The sequence below is a fragment of the Microtus oregoni genome, unplaced genomic scaffold (genome assembly GCF_018167655.1).
Source record: "Microtus oregoni isolate MIOR12 unplaced genomic scaffold, Mior012 000028F_ref0000031, whole genome shotgun sequence".
NCBI lineage: Eukaryota > Metazoa > Chordata > Mammalia > Rodentia > Cricetidae > Microtus > Microtus oregoni.
In genome coordinates, this window is record NW_024543087.1 from 10,269,350 (window position 1) to 10,286,402 (window position 17,053).

A 17,053-nucleotide genomic window follows, 5' to 3' on the forward strand; every position below is an offset into this window, starting at 1 on the left:
TCTACAATAGGTGAATCTAAAGAAGCTAAGTAAGAAGGGGAACCCAAGGAAAAACATATAGTTATCCTCTTGGCTAAGGGAAGTAGACAAAATTGCCGGGGAGAAAATTGGGATCTTGGGGTGGGGAGGGTTGGGAGTATGGGGAGATGGGGAGAGAAAAGTTAGAAGGGAAGGAGGTCGGGCCTTGGGAAAGCAGGAGGATTGGGATAAAGGAAGGTTGGACAGGGGAGCACGGAACCACAATTCTTAGTTAAGGGAACCACTTTAGGGTTGGCAAGAGACCTGACCCTAGATGGGTTCCCAGGTGCCCAAGCTGAGGTCCCCAGTTGGAGTCCTTTTCTTAAACAAGGTTCCCTCCTCTCGGGCACTGGCGGTGCTCGCCTTTCATCCCAGCTCTCGGATGACTTTAGCTTGTGTCGAGTCGACAAACTATCCAGCATAGAGGACAGCTACAGAAGCTGCTGCTTTTCATCCACCATGGTTCTGGGGCTGAAACTCGGGATTCTGAGCACGACAGCTGAGCCATCTCAGAAGCCCACGGTTTCCTGAACAAACCTGTAACATGAGCGGGCTTCCTGGAGATAGTCCTAAGTAACTAAGAGCAGGTCTCTGGGCAGCGGTGATAAAAGGGAGAGAGTGGATTCTTATTCCATGTGCCCGAGGGAAGAGAAGCCCAGAAGTGTCTTCCTGAGCTAAATTATAAGATGTAATAATGGTAAGTTGTAATTCGTGTAGCCGATTGGCAATTCTTCAAAAAACAAAACACAAAATAACCACACAGTGGTAATTCCTGTCTTGGGCACACTGTAACCCCGCGTGTCCCCGCAGCCTGGGTGACCTGGCAGTGGGCGCTCGTCCTCCCTGCACTGCGTTTCTTGTGCACGCAGGTAAGACTGGATCTACAGATGAGCAGAGTGAATAGCAGTAGCTAGTAGTAAGACGGATAACAATTCACTAATAAAAGTTACGTGAACTCGTGTTCATCCCAACACTTACAAGGCAGAAGCACTTTAAGGCCAGCTTAGTCTATGTAGTGTGACCTTGTCTCAAAAGAAAACGAAAAAATTACACAAACTTAAAATTGCTTATTTCTGGAATTTTTTTCATTTAATATTTTGAGATCACAGTTTGCTGTGCCAAAATTGAAGTTGCAAAAAAGTCAAAGTACATGATCAAAACAATTAAAAATGTCAACAGTTACATGTACACAAAATAGTCATAGCAGAACTGTTCACAAGAGCCAAGATGAGGAACTCCAGATGTCCATCACAGATGACTGAGCAAACCAATTGTGATGTAAACACACAAAGAGGCATTCAGCCAGGGGAAGTACCTGTGAACACTGGAAGCAGCCAGTGCGGGTGAGTGTGAACATGCCAGTGTGAGTGAGCATGAAGAGCTAAGGAACAAAGCCATGAAGGTCTGGTGAGTCTGTTTACCTGAAGGATCAGGGAAGCATCCTTGCAGCCGGCACATCAGTGTCTGTCGGGCTCAGGTGCGGGGCTGACTACCGTGTATGCATTTCACTCGGGGGATGAACCTGCTTCCAAACTTGACTCCAGTGCTGGCTGTACTACCTACCAGTGGCTGCTGGATTTTGTGGTTGATTTGATGCCTCATGGTTTCACCTCGTCCACTTAAAGCGTCTCGTGTGAGTGTCAGGGCTAATATTTCTGCAGGGAATTTAAAGACGGACTTACTATATCTTCCCTAGGAGCACTAACCAGGAAATAAGAAACGGGGCAAATCTTCAGTAAACATTGTCTAGTAGTCATAGTATTTTATTCTTATTTCATCCTTATTGTTTTGAGGCAGAGTCTTTTTTTTTTTTTTTTTTTTTTTTTTTTTTTTTTTTTTTTTGGTTTTTCGAGACAGGGTTTCTCTGTGGTTTTGGAGCCTGTCCTGGAACTAGCTCTTGTAGACCAGGCTGGTCTCGAACTCACAGAGATCCGCCTGCCTCTGCCTCCCGAGTGCTGGGATTAAAGGCATGCGCCACCACCGCCCGGCGAGGCAGAGTCTTAACTATGCAGCCCTACCTGTCCTGGAACTCACTATGGAGACCAGCCTGGCCTCGAACTCACAGAGTTCATCCATCTGCCTCTCCCAAGTTCTGGGATCAAAGGCGTGCACCACCACACTTAGCTAAGCATTGCTTTTAGGAGAAAGAAAGTGTTTGCTAATGGCTACCCTGTGGAGGAATTAGTGACAGCGTGGTTGGGTGCTGGGGAGAGGGTGAACAGTAGGGCTGAAGGTGCAGCGTGAGCTGCTGATGAACTTGTGGACTGCAGGGATGGTGACACAAGGTAGAACAGTCTGGAGCTTAGAAACATCCTTAGATGCTAGGGTGGTGGCTCACGCCTGTAGCCCAGTACTTGGTAGCCTGAGACAGGAGGATTGCTGCAAGCTCTAGGCCAGCCTGAGCTAGAGTGAAAACCAGTCTCAGTGTTGTTTTTAAAAAGGAAGAAAGGGGTTTGTTTGTTGTTGTTTTTCTATTTCTGAATAGGAAGGCCGTGAAGACTTTGCTTCTTTGAGGACCAAAAGACTAATTACAGACAAATTCCTTCTTCGTTTGGAGGAAGCGAGAAGCAGAGGACGTGGGAGGTCTGAGAACGGGTTGATTTTCATGAGGGCCGTGGAGAGTGATCAGGGAGGTGTAGCAGCTCCGGACCTGGGTTCATACCTGGGTTCCGTGCCTAGGCATAGGCATCTCTGCTCAAGGTGGTATTGTTATTTTTGACATGTATGTATTCTATCCATGTGTGTGCACATGCACATGCCCAGTACACAGGTAGAGGCCAGAGGACAACTTAAAGGGGTCAGTTCTCTCCTTCTGCCTTGTGGTTCCGAGAATCAAACAGGTCTCCAGGCTGTGAGCGCCTTTCCCCCATGCAGTCCCCGAGCCCTACTGCACTTCATAAAAATGGAACCAGCCATGTCTCAGAGGCCCAAATGCAAGGTTCTTCATCCTAAAATTTCTCCCCATTCATTTCTCCTCAAACACTGTTGGGACAGGCTGGAGCTGTCGGCAGTGCCTGGGCCTTTCGGTTCTTGCAATCATGCAATGCAGAGGAGTTTACAGGCTTACAGCTGAGCTGCAACTAACAGCCTTCTGTCTCACCTACAAGAGTTAAAAACCTTGGAAAGGGGCCAGCCGCTCACAGGTGAGCTGAGTGGCCTTAGCTGTACTTGAGGACTGTGAACACACACATGCTAACCGCCAGAGGAAAGGCCAGTGGTCTCTGGGAATCAAGACAGATAAAATGCTGCATCCTCTGCTGGACCTGCAGTGAGACAGACAAATCAGAAAACCATGACGGGGAAGAGAAAATGAGTCAGCCAGACCTCTCAGTACAGAGGATCCTGTAACATTAGGGCCTGCTCTGCCCATTAGCTCAGGCTTCTTATTAGCTTTTATAACTTATATTAACCCATTATTCTAGTATATGTTAGCCACATGGCTTGGTACCTTTTTCAGTGGGGCAGGTCACATCTTGCTTCTTCCATGATCTAGGCAGGACTGGGAGGAATGGGCTTCCTCCTTCCTAGAATTCTCCTGTTCTCATTGCTCTGCCTCTACTTCCTCTCTGGTTTTCCCGCCTATACTTCCTGCCTGGCTATCGGCCAATCAGCGTTTATTTAAAATATGATTGACAGAATACAGACAATTCTCCTGCACCAGGATCCAGGTTCAGTTCCCGGCACCCACGTTGTTGGGTCTGAGAGTTGCAGAGATAATTGAGGACGAGGAACTTTATTCCATCACCACGGGGTGACCCTGAACAGAGAGTAGGTCATTTTTAAAGCAAAAGCCACAAGTTAGGGGGTCAGGGGTGATGTAAGAAAAGAATTTTTACAATTAGAAGTTAGTCTTGGATGATGGTACATGCTTGGAACTTGCAGCTTATGGTAACATTTTACATCTAATAGTACAATTTGTGATGAAAGGTGTTTGTACAGGCTTGACAGGGTTCGTAAAAGCATGTTTACATAAGTCTGTGGTTATCCTAACACAGCTCCTGACACAGTTGGGCCTTGTCTTAATTTTTAACCAACTATTTTTCTCGTAACTGCAGAGAATATGGGACAAGGGTCATGCAAGAGAAGAAAAGGGGTAGGTGGCTAATGGTTTTTGAATTATTGTGGCCTCTACACACATCAAGTTACTCACGACTGCCTGTAACACAGCTCCAGAGGATCTGACACCTCTGGCCTCCAAGGGTACCTGCACTCACATGCACACCCCCACCCACCCACATACACACACATTAAAAATTAATAACTAGCCAGGGATAGTGCTGGTGTATGCCTTTAATCCCAGTTCTCAGGAGGCAAAGGCAGGTGGAACTCTGAGTTCAAGGCCAGCATGGTCTGTAGATGAGTTCCAGGAGAGCAAGGACTACACAGAGAAAGCCTGTTAAAAAACAAATGAACAAACAAACAAAAACAAAACAAAACAAAAAAAACTAAGTAAAAAGATGAAGTGATCTAACATACATGCACTTGGAGGTCCAGGTAGAAAGAGAAGGAATCATCATACAAATGTTTGACAGAATAATGGCCCCAAAGCTGCCAAACCTGGTTACAGACAGCAGGTCAAAAAGCAGTGGTCTCCAAGTGAGCTCACGTGGCGACCAGCATACGGAGGTGCCAGATAAGTTACTGACGAACAGTAAGGGAAAGTCTTGAAAGATGACTGATGCCCGTGTGGCCATGATGACACCAGTGCTTGGGAGGCTGAGGATCAAGGATCATGGGTTCTATGCCAGCCTGGGCTACATAACAAATCTCTTGCAAAAACACAAATAACCCAAAGACAGTGGCCTGTGCCTGTGTATGAGCAGGGCCAAGAATACACACGGGGCCGGGGTGTGAACAGCGATTCCAAAGAAAAGATGCTTAAAGCACTGAGAGAAAACCCTCCTGTCCCTAGCTGCACCCCATAGTTACCTTCAGACAGTGAAAGCCTGGAGCCAGCGTGGTGGCACACGCCTTTAATACCAGCACTGCAGAGGCAGGCGGGTCTCTGTGAGTTTAAGACCAGTTTGCTTGGTCTATGGAGTGAGTTCCAGGGCAGCCAGGGCTGTGTAAAGAAACCCTGTCTCAAAACAAACAAACAAACAACCACAAAACAAAGCCTTGGCCAGCAATATGGCTCAGCAGGCAAAGGCGCTGGCCTGGTGTCCTTGGGCCTGTTAAAGGCAGGAGGGGAGAACCAACTCCGCAGAGTTGCTCTCTGACCTCTTCAGGGATTCTGAGGCTCATCTCCCCCCATACACCCACACACCATACACACAGTGATACTTTTTAAAGATTAAAAACTAGCCAAGGCCGGGCGGTGGTGGCGCACGCCTTTAATCTCAGCACTTGGGAGGCAGAGGCAGGCAGATCTCTGTGAGTTTGAGGCCAGCCTGGTCTACGGGAGCTAGTTCCAGGTCAGGCTCTAAAGCTACAGAGAAACCCTGTCTCGAAAAACCAAAAATAAAATATAAGATAAAATAAAAACTAGCCAAAACAATTAATAAAAGCCTGGCCTGATGAGGTGGCAGAGCAGGAAAAATACTTGTGCAAGCCTGGTGACTTGAATTCAATGCCAGAAGCCGTTGCTGATGCAGAAAACTGACCCCAAACTTGTCCTCTCACCTCCATGTGCTGTGACTTTCTCCAGTCTGTTCCCCGCCCCCACACCATTCAGACACAGATAATAAATTTATATAAAAATAAACCTTTTCAAGTATGTTCAGGCTGAGAAAGATTCATCACACACACCTCCACGTCAGTGCTAAAGGAATTTTTTGTCATGAAGACATTCTTTATGTCTCCAGGAGGGAACAGCAGTGCGGGAGGTCCGTGCAGGTAAATGGACAGTAGGTGCCTTGAGATGCATTGATTGGTGCTGTGTGTGTGGACTTTTTCTCCCTCAATACTCTAACCCCTATTCTGTCCAACTTTCCCGCAGACTCAGTGTAATGCCAGTCGACAGGTGTCTAGAAGGCAGATGGAAACTCAGAGGGCTGAGAATAGCAAGAAATGAATGGCCTGATGAACAAGGGTCAGGAGTCTGCACGATGGAACTTCAAAACCTAGGGCAGGCCCAGCAGTGCTCGGGAGGCAGAGGCAGGCTGAGGCAGGTTGGTCTCTGTGAGTTTGAGGCCAGCCTGGTCTATAGAGTGAGTTCCAGGACAGTCAGGACTGTTACACAGTGAAACTCTGTCTCAACCTTCTCCCCCTGCCAAAACAGCCTAGGGCGGATCTCTGTAGCTAACACGGATCTAAGATGTGGACGGAGGCCACAGCAGCTGTCCCATCTACAAGAAGATCTGTGCTGGCTCCTGAGGCTGTGATCAAATACTCTGACTGACGCTTCCCCCTTAGGGGCGAAGGCTCTGTTCTGGTCCACAGACTGCTCCTCGTCTGCTGTGGGCAAGGGGCAGCTTAAGTGTGAGACGCTGGTCACCTGGCAGCCACAGTCACACAGAGCAGCGCGTGCCGCTCAGTTCTCACGTTTATTCTTTCTGTCTAGGACTCGGTGCCTGACGCTAGGCTTCCTGTCTCAGTCAGTGAGGGTGTTCCCACAGGCACACGTAGGGGCCGTCTCCCGTGACCTAGAGTCAGTCATGTAGGCGACACTGGCAGTCTCCACTTCTTCCTTTTGTACGTGTATAGCTTTGCACTCTAGGGTTGCTCTCACGGGGGGAAGCTGGAAGCCACTTTTTAGAAAGAGTCCTCAAGGGCCATGACTAGTCCCTGCTTCAGCTAGCTCTGTCTCTTCTTTGTTTTTTTTTGGGGGGGGGGTGTTTTGTTGTTTTTGTTGTTGGTTTTCAAGACAGGGTTTCTCTGTGTAGCCCTGGCTGTCCTGGTACTTTTCTCTGTAGATCAGGCTGGCCTCGAACTGAGACATTCGCCTACCTCTGCCTCTCTAGTGCTGGGATTAAAGGTGTGTGCCACCAATACCCAGCTTCTTTGTTTTTTAGTTTAAAAAAATTATTTACTCTCTCTCATTCTGTGTGTGTGTGTGTGTGTGTGTGTGTGTGTGTGTGTGTGTGAGAGAGAGAGAGAGAGAGAGAGAGAGAGAGAGAGAGAGCAGGTTGGAGCAAGCCGTGGCACCTGTGTAAAGGTTAGAGGACAACTTGGGAGTCACCAAGCCTGGCGACAAGCACCCTTACCTGCTGTGCCCTCTCCATGGCCCCCGTTGTCTGTGTCTGTCACTAGTGCCCTAGGGTCTGTCTTTCACATCGATTTCGTTCAGCAAACCACAAGTCAGGAATCGGCGTAGGCTGCAGATTGGCAGCTGGAAATAGCACCGTGCCTGTTTGTGGAAATGAGATTGCACTCAGTTTAAAGATGTGTGTGGGGACACGATGGAAATGCTCCGGATGTCCTTTTCCATTCAGAGTGATCAGTGCAAGATGTGTTCTGAGCCACTTGGCTCCTGTCTGTTCCAATCCACAAAGGTCTTATTTCGCTTAGTGAAACTAGATTTTCCCAAACACCAAAAGAAGACTTCTCCACATGGTGGCTAGTCAAGTCCCAAGAAAGAACTGCTGTGTCAGACTTTCCCAGGCAGTGCACATAAGGTCGTGGGCCAACTGGACTACTTGGGTTCAGATTCCAGCTCCACCCTTTTCATCCCTGCGGCTTCGTCAAGTAACCTGTCTCTGAAATGGACACGCCCATAGTCCTCTCCTCACCCTGTGGCTGTGACAAGTGACTTAACCTGTAGCTTGCAGGTGGCACATGGTGCACGCACAACAATCCTTTAGTCAGAAGTGTGTGTTGCCGTTACTGGGGGATGGTAGATTGTGTCATTGTCACATGGATTGTCATTGAGATATTCAAGGGGACCTTAACTAGTTCCCTTTCATCTCTATCTTACACTTTTGCATTGGGTCCCAGCATGACGTGTGCATGGGTAATTTGTGGAGTCACTTGTAGGCTACCAAGATGGCTACTGGGCAGGAGGGTCTGTGGGGCGAACAAGATGAATTCTCTTAGATGTTACATAGGTGTGCAGAGACCCTGGTGAAGGGTATGGATTTATGTAAGCACACATTTCAGCCGCTAGCACATTCTGTACTTAGATCTGTTACGGTCAGTGCAGCCTTTGGTCTTCTGTCCCTTGTGTTCACAGAGCCTCTGTTGGAGAGCCGTATCTGCCATCTCTAGTCCCCTCTGTTGGAGAGCCGTATCTGCCATTTCTAGTCCCCTCTGTTGGAGAGCCGTATCTGCCATCTCTAGTCCCCTCTGTTGGAGAGCCATATCTGTCATCTCTAGTCCCATGGCAGTGTGCAGCACTGTGACACTCTAGGGCTCTGTCAATCACCCTTGAGCCCACAAAATTTTGAATCAACACTGGCTGTGACTTTGAAGACTTTTGGGGACCGTTACTGGTGTGCGTTTGCCATCTTGTCCTGTCCCCTTGCTCACACTTGCATATCTTCTCCTTTCTACCCGCACAGCATCGTGCCCGCCCTCAGCGGGTCCCCCTCCTTTCTACCCGCACAGCATCGTGCCCGCCCTCAGTGGGTCCTCTCCTTTCTACCCGCACAGCATCGTGCCTGCCCTCAGCGGGTCCTCTCCTTTCTACCCGCACAGCATCATGCCTGCCCTCAGCGGGTCCTCTCCTTTCTACCCGCACAGCATCGTGCCCGCCCTCAGCGGGTCCCCCTCCGTGCAGTGTCTCCCCAGCAGTGCAGTGCACCCACTCTGCTGCCATCAGCACCTCAGTGTCGGAGGAACCCCCCAGGCCCTGCCACACCCATGACCACCTTCCTCTAAAACCATTGTTGTTATTGTTACCGGAAAGGGGGGTGAGGGCATGAGTCAAAGAATCCCAAGATAACCCCAAAAGATTCCAATTATATTTCTTTATTATAAGGGGCAAACTCACGGAACAGGAACGAGAAGTCCCACATCAGGTGTGTAAAGTAGGAACCAGAGAGAGAGAGCTCTGGGCAGGCCGGCGGTTTTTCTCTGGGTACCCAAAAGGTCACACCCTCACCTGGCCCAGCCTCTTAAAGGTTATTGTCTGAAGGAGGTTCCCCATCATGTTATAGACATACCAGGCTTCCATCTGTCTGTCCCTTTGCTCCTCCTCCCTGTCTTTCTCATTTCCTGTGGCTCCTGGGCTTTTGCCTGGGAAAAGGTGCTTAAAGATTGTGAGAACTCTTTGCCAGGTGAACAGATTCATCCAGTGAGAGGGGTTTTCTCATCAGACCTTTTGAACCACATTATTTGAGCCTCCAGTATCTGAGCCAGGGGTAGGTGCTGCACGTTCGGAACGTTAGGAGGACAGGGAATTAGTTACCCTTGGGGAGAATTTAGAGGACGGATTAAAGTGGAATAGGAGCAGGTGGACACTGGGTGGGGAATTAGTGTGCGTTAGTGTGTTGCCAGCTGAGTGTGTGAGCCAAGAGCGCTTGAAAATCCTGTTTGTCCCCGTGATGCCTTAGATTTTATCTTCCAAGTCCGAAAATGCTGACACCATCTCATCTTTCTCTCTCTCTCTCTAGAATTTTCTCCTTCCTGGACATAGTAACTCTTTGTCGATGTGCACAGATTTCCAAGGTAGAGTATTGGCTGGTTGCTGGTGTCGATGAGAGGGCTGAGCTTGGGTCAAACACATTACAACTAAACGTTTGGGAATACACAGCATTATCTGTCCTCAGTGGATGTGTCCTCCTCACCCCACCTCCTCTCTTACCTCCACTTCCCAGGCATGGAACATCTTAGCCCTGGATGGAAGCAACTGGCAGAGAATAGACCTTTTTAACTTCCAAACAGATGTAGAGGTAGGTTAATTCACTTAAGTTATTTTGTATGTATTTATTGTGTGTGTATGTGTGAACATGCATTTGCCAAGGGTAGAAGTGGAGGTCAGAGGACAACCTGCAGGAGTTGGTTCTTGGGTTCCAAAGATCAGACTCAGGTCTTTGGCTTGGTGACAGGCACCTTTACCTACTCAGACGTTACTCTGGCCCCATTTGTGGTAATGGTCTTTGAGCAGGGTCTCTTCATATTTCAAGCATCTCCAGCGAGTGGGCAGAACACATCTCTCTCACTATTCACTTTGGAGCCCCTCATTCCTCCTGCTTTGGTGTGTGAGTACAGAGAAGGCAAGGACCAAGGGGTCCACCTGTCCTCTGGAAAGGGAAGCCTTAGTCCCTGTAGATAACCCCCAGCAGTAATTCCTGACCATCCACACGGTTCTGAGGATGCCCTGGGTGCTCTTCCGTTGGTCCTCTCAATATCAGACTTCAGAGGGGCTGCAGAGACAAGTTGGTGGTTAGGAGCACTTGCTGCTCCTGCAAAGGATCCAGGTTTGATTCCCAATACCACATGGCAGCTTACAACCATCTGTAACTCCAGTTCTAGGCAATAGGATGCCCTCTTGTGGCCGCTGAGGGCTCCTCCACCCACATTGTGCACATAAACCCACACAGGCAAACACACAAATAGATTAAACAAAGATTAAAAAAAATTTAAAAAAACAAACTGAAGAAACTGAGGAACAAATAGGTTGAATCTGAGTACTTACCTAGGGAAGTAGGCTATGTACCTGCAGGTTGACAGAAAAGGCAGAATGAAGTGTTCAAGTGTCAGGAGCTCAGGGGTCTTCCCTCCAGTGCCCCTTTTTCTGAGTGTATGTGCTTCTCTGAGGTGAGGAATTTCCATGCCTTTGGAGACTGGACATGTGAGACCAGGAGATCGCTCAGTGGGTAAAGGCACTTGCTACCAAGCTTGACTATCTGAGATTAATTCTGGGGCCCCACATAGTAGAAGGGGATAACAAACTTTGGCAAATTGACTTCTGATCTCCACACATATGCCATGGTATTTTTTATATGCATACACGTCTAAATAATAAAAATTTAAAATAAAAAAGCAATTGGACATTCCTCTTCAATCTTTGTAGTTATGAAAAATGCTATCCACCCATAGCTGAGGAACTATTGACAGTCGATAGCTGTTGAGAGAGGGAGGAATCAGTTTTCTTTAAGGATGTAACCCCTGAGCCGGGCAGTGATGGCACACACCTTTAATCCCAGCACTAGGGAGGTAGAGGCAGGCGGATCTCTGTGAGTTCAAGGCCAGCATAGACTACAGAGTAGGTTCCAGGACAGCCAGGGCTACATCCTGAAACCCTGTCTCAAAATACAAAACACAAAACAAGAATATGGCCCCTGGTATCGTGGAGATGGTGCTTTCTAATCCTTGGAAAGGCGGTGAGGCTGTCAGACTCCTCACTGTGCTGGTGAAAGACAGGTGAGGACCGGCTCCGAGAGCATTGGGCGCGTCTCTAGCTGCATTTGGAAAACTCCATTCACTTTAGCTTATTCTGTTATGAAATAAACAGCATGAAAAAGTGACCGTCTCCCACCTTTCTCCATTTAAGGGCCGAGTTGTGGAAAACATCTCCAAGAGGTGCGGTGGCTTCCTCAGGAAACTCAGCTTGCGGGGTTGCATCGGCGTTGGGGACTCCTCCTTGAAGTGAGTGACAGCCACCACAGCTGATGTGTGGCATCAACAAAAGCAAAGCAAACATATTCTGTCCTTTTCTTCCACTAAGTCCTTCCTGTGGTGATTATCATAATGAGAGCTATGGCTTTGGAGCGACTGAAACGCCACTGTCCTGAAGGGAACAGCCTGGGGACAATGGCATCAGCTGGCCAGTGTGAGCTCGCTCTCCTGGACGCCATTGGGGCAGTTACAGAGCATGTGTGGAAGTGCCGGGAGTGCCCATCAAATAGCTGGCAGACAGCGGGGCTGTGCCCAGACCTGAGTATTTTCTCACTCCCCTCTGTCCCTTCTACCCTCTCTTCTAGTTTCTTCCAAGACTTTACTCACATGCAAAGTAACTCAGAAGCGCCTGTATTGTAAGGTGGAATTCTGCTTACTCGTGATGGGACAGGTTTATGATGTTACTTTTATTATGGTGATCAGTAGCACCTGTGCACCTGCATGCACGTCCCCTTCCTCCTGGATAGCCATGGTTCATTGGAGGAGGAATGGGTTTGTTTGGCTTACAGGTTACAGCCCATCATAGAGGGAAGCTAAGGCGAGAACTCTAGGCAAGAGCTTGAAGCAGAGACCATGGAGGAACACTGCTTACTGGCTTGCCTGGCCCGCCTGCTTAGGGACCTTGTCACCCTAGTTGACATGTGAAGCTAACTACAGTGTCAGGCTCAGTAGCAAGTGGCCCCAGGCTTGGTGGCCAGCATTCTCACCTGCTGGATCATCTCTCCAGCCCATGAAGGATTTTTTTTCTTTTTAAGACAAGGTCTCTTGATTATGTAGCGCTGGCTGCTCTGGAACTTGCTAGTAGACCAGGATGGCCTTGAACTCACAGAGACCCACATTACACCCTGCCTTCAGGAAGGTCTTTTAAATAGAATGTAGTAGAAAGTAGGGAAGGCTAAAGGAAGGGAGGGCCAATACAGGTCATGTGGCTTGACCGTGGTCAACACCCATGAGCTACCACAGTGAACAATGCCAGTATGAAACCATCACTGTGTACACTGTAGATACACTGATACATTAAAGACTAGTTCAGGCTGGGTGTGGTAGTGTTCACATCAAACCCCAGCCCTCATAAGTAGAGGCAGACAGATCTCCTGAGTTCAAGACCAGCTTGAACTGTCCTTGGCTGTCCTGGAACTTGCTCTGTAGACCAGGCTGTCCTGGAGCTCACAGAGATCCGCCTGCCTCTGCCTCCTGAGTGCTGGGTTTAAGGTGAGCACCACCACGCCCGGTAGGAAGCACTGTTGAGAGGCTAAGAATGTTTAGTGGTTTGTCCTGAGTTTGAAACCAAAAATCTTTATTGATTATTTAGATATCTGTGCATCGGAGGGAGATGCTGGTCCTGTGTGTGGCTCCTGCCCAGCACAGTTGCCCTGGATTCCGTCATTCATCTGGCTGTAGCTGCCGTTCGTTCCCTTTTCCTGCCGAGCAGTAACATCCTGCAGATGTGCAGGCCCTCTCGAGGTGTCATACACTTGTCCTACAGGGTTGGGGACAACGGCTCAGGACTTAAGAGCACTGCTGCTCTTGCCGGGTTCCCAGCACTCATGTCCAGGAGCTCAGAACCTGCTGTAACTCCTGCCTCGGGACCCAGTGCCCTCCTCTGGGCTCCACGGGCACCTGCACTCACATGGAACACACAGAGGCACATACATATTCATAAAATAAAAGTAACCTCATACAATTGCTTTTAATACACGAACCTCGCTGAACTTCAGAACTTAGCTGAGCCTTGGGTGTGTTTGGAACACACTATGACCACAGAACTGAGCAAAAGCGTCCAATATACAGCCTGTCCCATAGCACAGATGTGAGTGTCTTATATACTTTATCAAACATCTGCATCTAAACACAACACGGCCTCTAGAATAGCCGCACTGTTCATTCTGGTTATCATGCGGCCAGCTGGGAACTGTGCCTCCCACCCCTGTGGCTGCCTGTAGGGGTTAGTGAGCCCCCCCCCCCCCCCCCCCCGTCCAGTGTCTGGCTGCAGGTGTTAGTGAGCTCTCCCCCTCTCCAGTGTCTGGCTACAGGGGTTAGTGAGCTCTCCCCCCTCCGGTGTCTGACTGCAGGTCTTAGTGAGCTCCCCCAAGTGTCCGACCGCAGGTGTTAGTGAGCTGTCTCACCCCCCCTCCAGTGTCTGACTGCAGGTGTTAGTGAACATTGTGCCCTGCCCCCCAGTCTGAATGCAGGTGTTGGTGAGCTGTGGTCATTGTGACCAGAATGCCTGACAGGAGCAACTTAAGGAAAGTTTCTTTCAGCTCCCAGTTTCAGGTTAGTCTGTGCTGTCTATACTGGGCACATTGACAGTTTGTGGCAGAGACTGGTTGGTGAACAGGAAGCGGAAGGCAAGGCATCAATGAGCCAGGAGAGAGAGCTCCAGGAACCCACCCCCAGCGACCTGCTTCCTCTGGCTAGGTGCCTCTCCTCAAAACTCCACAGCTTCCTCAGGTAGCAGCAGCAAGGGCCTGTGCTCCACACAGGGGCCTCTGGGAACAGCGCAGATTTAGGCCTTAGCAGTGCACAGCAGCAGGGGAGGCAGCTGAAACTCACAGTGAGTTCTCCAACTGCTTGTCATTGTCAGACAGCCATTCAAAGTACCAAATCGAACCGCTACTACCCAGGGACTCTGCTGCAGTGAGCAGTCCTGTGTAGCCGCTGTCAGTTAGGATCTGCTGCAGTGGGTAGTCCTGTACAGCCACTGTCAATCGGGATCTGCTGCAGTGGGGAGTCCTGTTCAGCAGGACTGTCCACTATCAGAGATCTACTGCTTGTGTTCATTTATGGATGGACAGCTGGGGGCTTTCCCGTTTGCTTGGGTGCAGATAAAGCTGTCGTGGGTGTTAATTTCTCTTGCAGTAGAGTATTTGGGTCCTGTAAGCAATGCTTGCTGATGTTTGCATGCTTGCACGATGGTCCATTTCAGTGTGCCCCAGCCTCCAGCTTAAACATTTAAGAAGCTTCCAATCTATTTTACAAGCAGAATGTTCTATTTTAGGTTCCCATGGTGGTCTGTGACTCTCCAGGTCTTCCATGTTCCCGCCAAAGTTTCATGTGGCATAATTTCGCTGTGGCCCTAGTAGTACACGGTGGCATCTTATGGTTGTTCTGCATTTTCCTGGTCCTGATGCCGCTGGGTGTCTTCCTATGCTCTGACTCACTGCCATGGATCTTGGGGAGATGTCTAAGTCATGTGCCCATGTCTTTTTCATAGGTTGTCTTCATTCATTTTTTGAGAGGTTTTGTTTTGTTTTTTGTTTTTTGCTTTTTTTTTTTTTTTCAAGACAGAGTTTCTCTGTGTAACAGTCCTGGCTGTCCTGGAATTTGTTCTGTAGACCAGGCTGTTCTCAAACTCACAGAGATCCCCCTGTCTCCATCTTCCGAGCGCTGGGATTAAAGGCGTGCGCCACCACTGCCCCGCTACTTTTGAGAGTTCTTATCACATTTTTGGGTGCCAGTGCTTGGCGCGGTACCTTTGCAAATGTGCTCTCCCAGTCTTTTAGCTGCCTGTCTGCAGGGAAGTTTCTGTCCATTTGATTTAGTTTTGGAATTTTGTTTGTGTGTGGGCCTTCATGGATCGGAGTGCATCACATGTGTACAGGTGTCTGCAGAGGCCAGGGAGGACACTGGGTTCCTCTGGAGCTGGAGATATGGACAGTTGAGCTTCATGTGGGTACTGGGAACCGAACTTGAATCCTCTGGAGGAAGAAAAGTGCTGCTAACTCACTGCACGGCCATCCCTCCAGCCCCAAAGCGAAGTTTTTAATGAAAAACCACCGACTTATTCCTTATGGAACATAAGAACTTATGCCTGACCCAAGGTCACAAACACCCTGTCCCATGCTTTCCTTGTAAATGCCCTTAAAATCTGTTCATCTTGTTCTCTGTGTATGTGCGAATGCCTTCATGAGTGTGCACCATGTGTGCCCCGCGCCCATGGAGGCCAGGAGAGGAACTGGAGTGTTGGGACCGGAATGCAGGCCCTCTGCTGAAGCAGCCAGTGTTCCTGACTGCTGCCCACCTCTCCGGCTCCGCTACCCTCAGAAGTTTTGTGATTTAAACTCGGATCTATTTTGAATATTTGGGGGCCGTTGTTGGTGATTGAACCCAGGGTCTCGCTCATGCCAGACATTCCCGCTCAGCCATGCCCGGACCAGAGCTGGTTCCTCTGTGTAACACAGGGTCATATTCGGGTTTGGGCTTTGGCTATGAACATCCTACTATTCTAACATAATCTATGTCTTATTGCCAGTCACACTCTGTTTAGCAATGCTATCATGCTTTAAAGCCAGACACAGCTGGTCTTCCAACTTTGCTCTTTTAGGAAGTTGTTTTAGCTGCTCTGATGGCATTACAGAAGCAGCTGGCCGCTTTCTTCAGGGCATCCTGGTGGGGTCTCAGGGCAGACTTGATACTACAGATCCATCTGCCGAAAAGTGGTACCCTGACAAACACAAATCTGTCAAGTGCCTGTCACAGCGCCTTTGTATATATATGTTCAAGTCTCAGCTTGCACTGGGCAGTGTCAAAGCTGTATACATATTTTGTCAAACTTAGTTCTAAATATTCTTTTTTTCTAAACATTTTTTTCAAAAATATTTCTTTTGGGGCTGGAGAGATGGCTCAGTGGTTAAGAGCATTGCCTGCTCTTCCAGAGGTCCTGAGTTCAATTCCCAGCAACCACATGGTGGCTCACAACCATCTGTAATGAAGTCTGGTGCCCTCTTCTGGCCTGCAGACATACACACAGACAGAATATTGTATACATAATAAATAAATTTTAAAAAAACGTGCTTTACTCAAAAATATTTCTTTTAAATTACATGTGGCATGTTTATCTGTTGCGAAGTGGGGTATGTGCATCTGAGTGCAGTATCCACGGAGGCCAGAAGAAGGCATCAGATACCCTGGAATGGAGTTATAGGTGATTGTGAACCACCTATTATAGGTGCTGGGAACTGAACTTGGGTCCTTTCTAAGAGCAGTATGTGCTCTTAACCACTGGGCCGTCTCTCCAGCCCCTGCCTCTACGTATTTGGAAGTGCTGTTGCAAGCTGTATGCTTTATTCCAATCTCACTGTTCATTGCTAGAAATAGAGAAATGATTAATTTTGATACATTGTTTTTCTTGCCCTCTGCAATGCTGGGGATGGAACCTCATATATATGCACCGTGTATGCAGTTTGCCACTGAGCTGCATTCCACACCAGCTCTTGTGTGTTTGTGTGTGAGCACATGTGTTAATGCAGATCATACCCAGAGCCTTGTGCACACCAGGCAAATCCTCTGCCATTGGTACATGCCCTGCCCTGAGGACTCACTGAGTTTTTTTTCTACCTACTGAATCTAATTTGTTGTTAATCCATCCATACATATCATCATAGCCATGTTTAGCATGTCGTTTTCTCAAATGCACAAAACCCTCTCGTGTCTGCATGAAATGTCTTCACAGCGCATTCTGGGTAAAGCAGACAGTACTTCCAGTGCCCTTGCCTGCTGTCTTTGCTGGCAGCTTTGAGTAGACTTGGATAGGACA

The 17,053-nt window shown here is 48.6% G+C and overlaps 1 protein-coding gene across 2 annotated transcripts in view; it reads left to right on the forward strand.

Annotated features, from left to right (window-relative positions):
• Fbxl2 (F-box and leucine rich repeat protein 2) overlaps positions 1 to 17,053 on the forward strand; it is a 53,387-nt gene that overhangs the window by 20,124 nt on the left and 16,210 nt on the right. For both annotated transcript variants that reach the window (XM_041676781.1, XM_041676782.1), the window contains exons 3-5: positions 9,510 to 9,564; positions 9,714 to 9,788; positions 11,393 to 11,487. In XM_041676781.1, the coding sequence (XP_041532715.1) occupies positions 9,510 to 9,564; positions 9,714 to 9,788; positions 11,393 to 11,487 (225 nt within the window). The remainder of the gene's footprint in view (positions 1 to 9,509; positions 9,565 to 9,713; positions 9,789 to 11,392; positions 11,488 to 17,053) is intronic.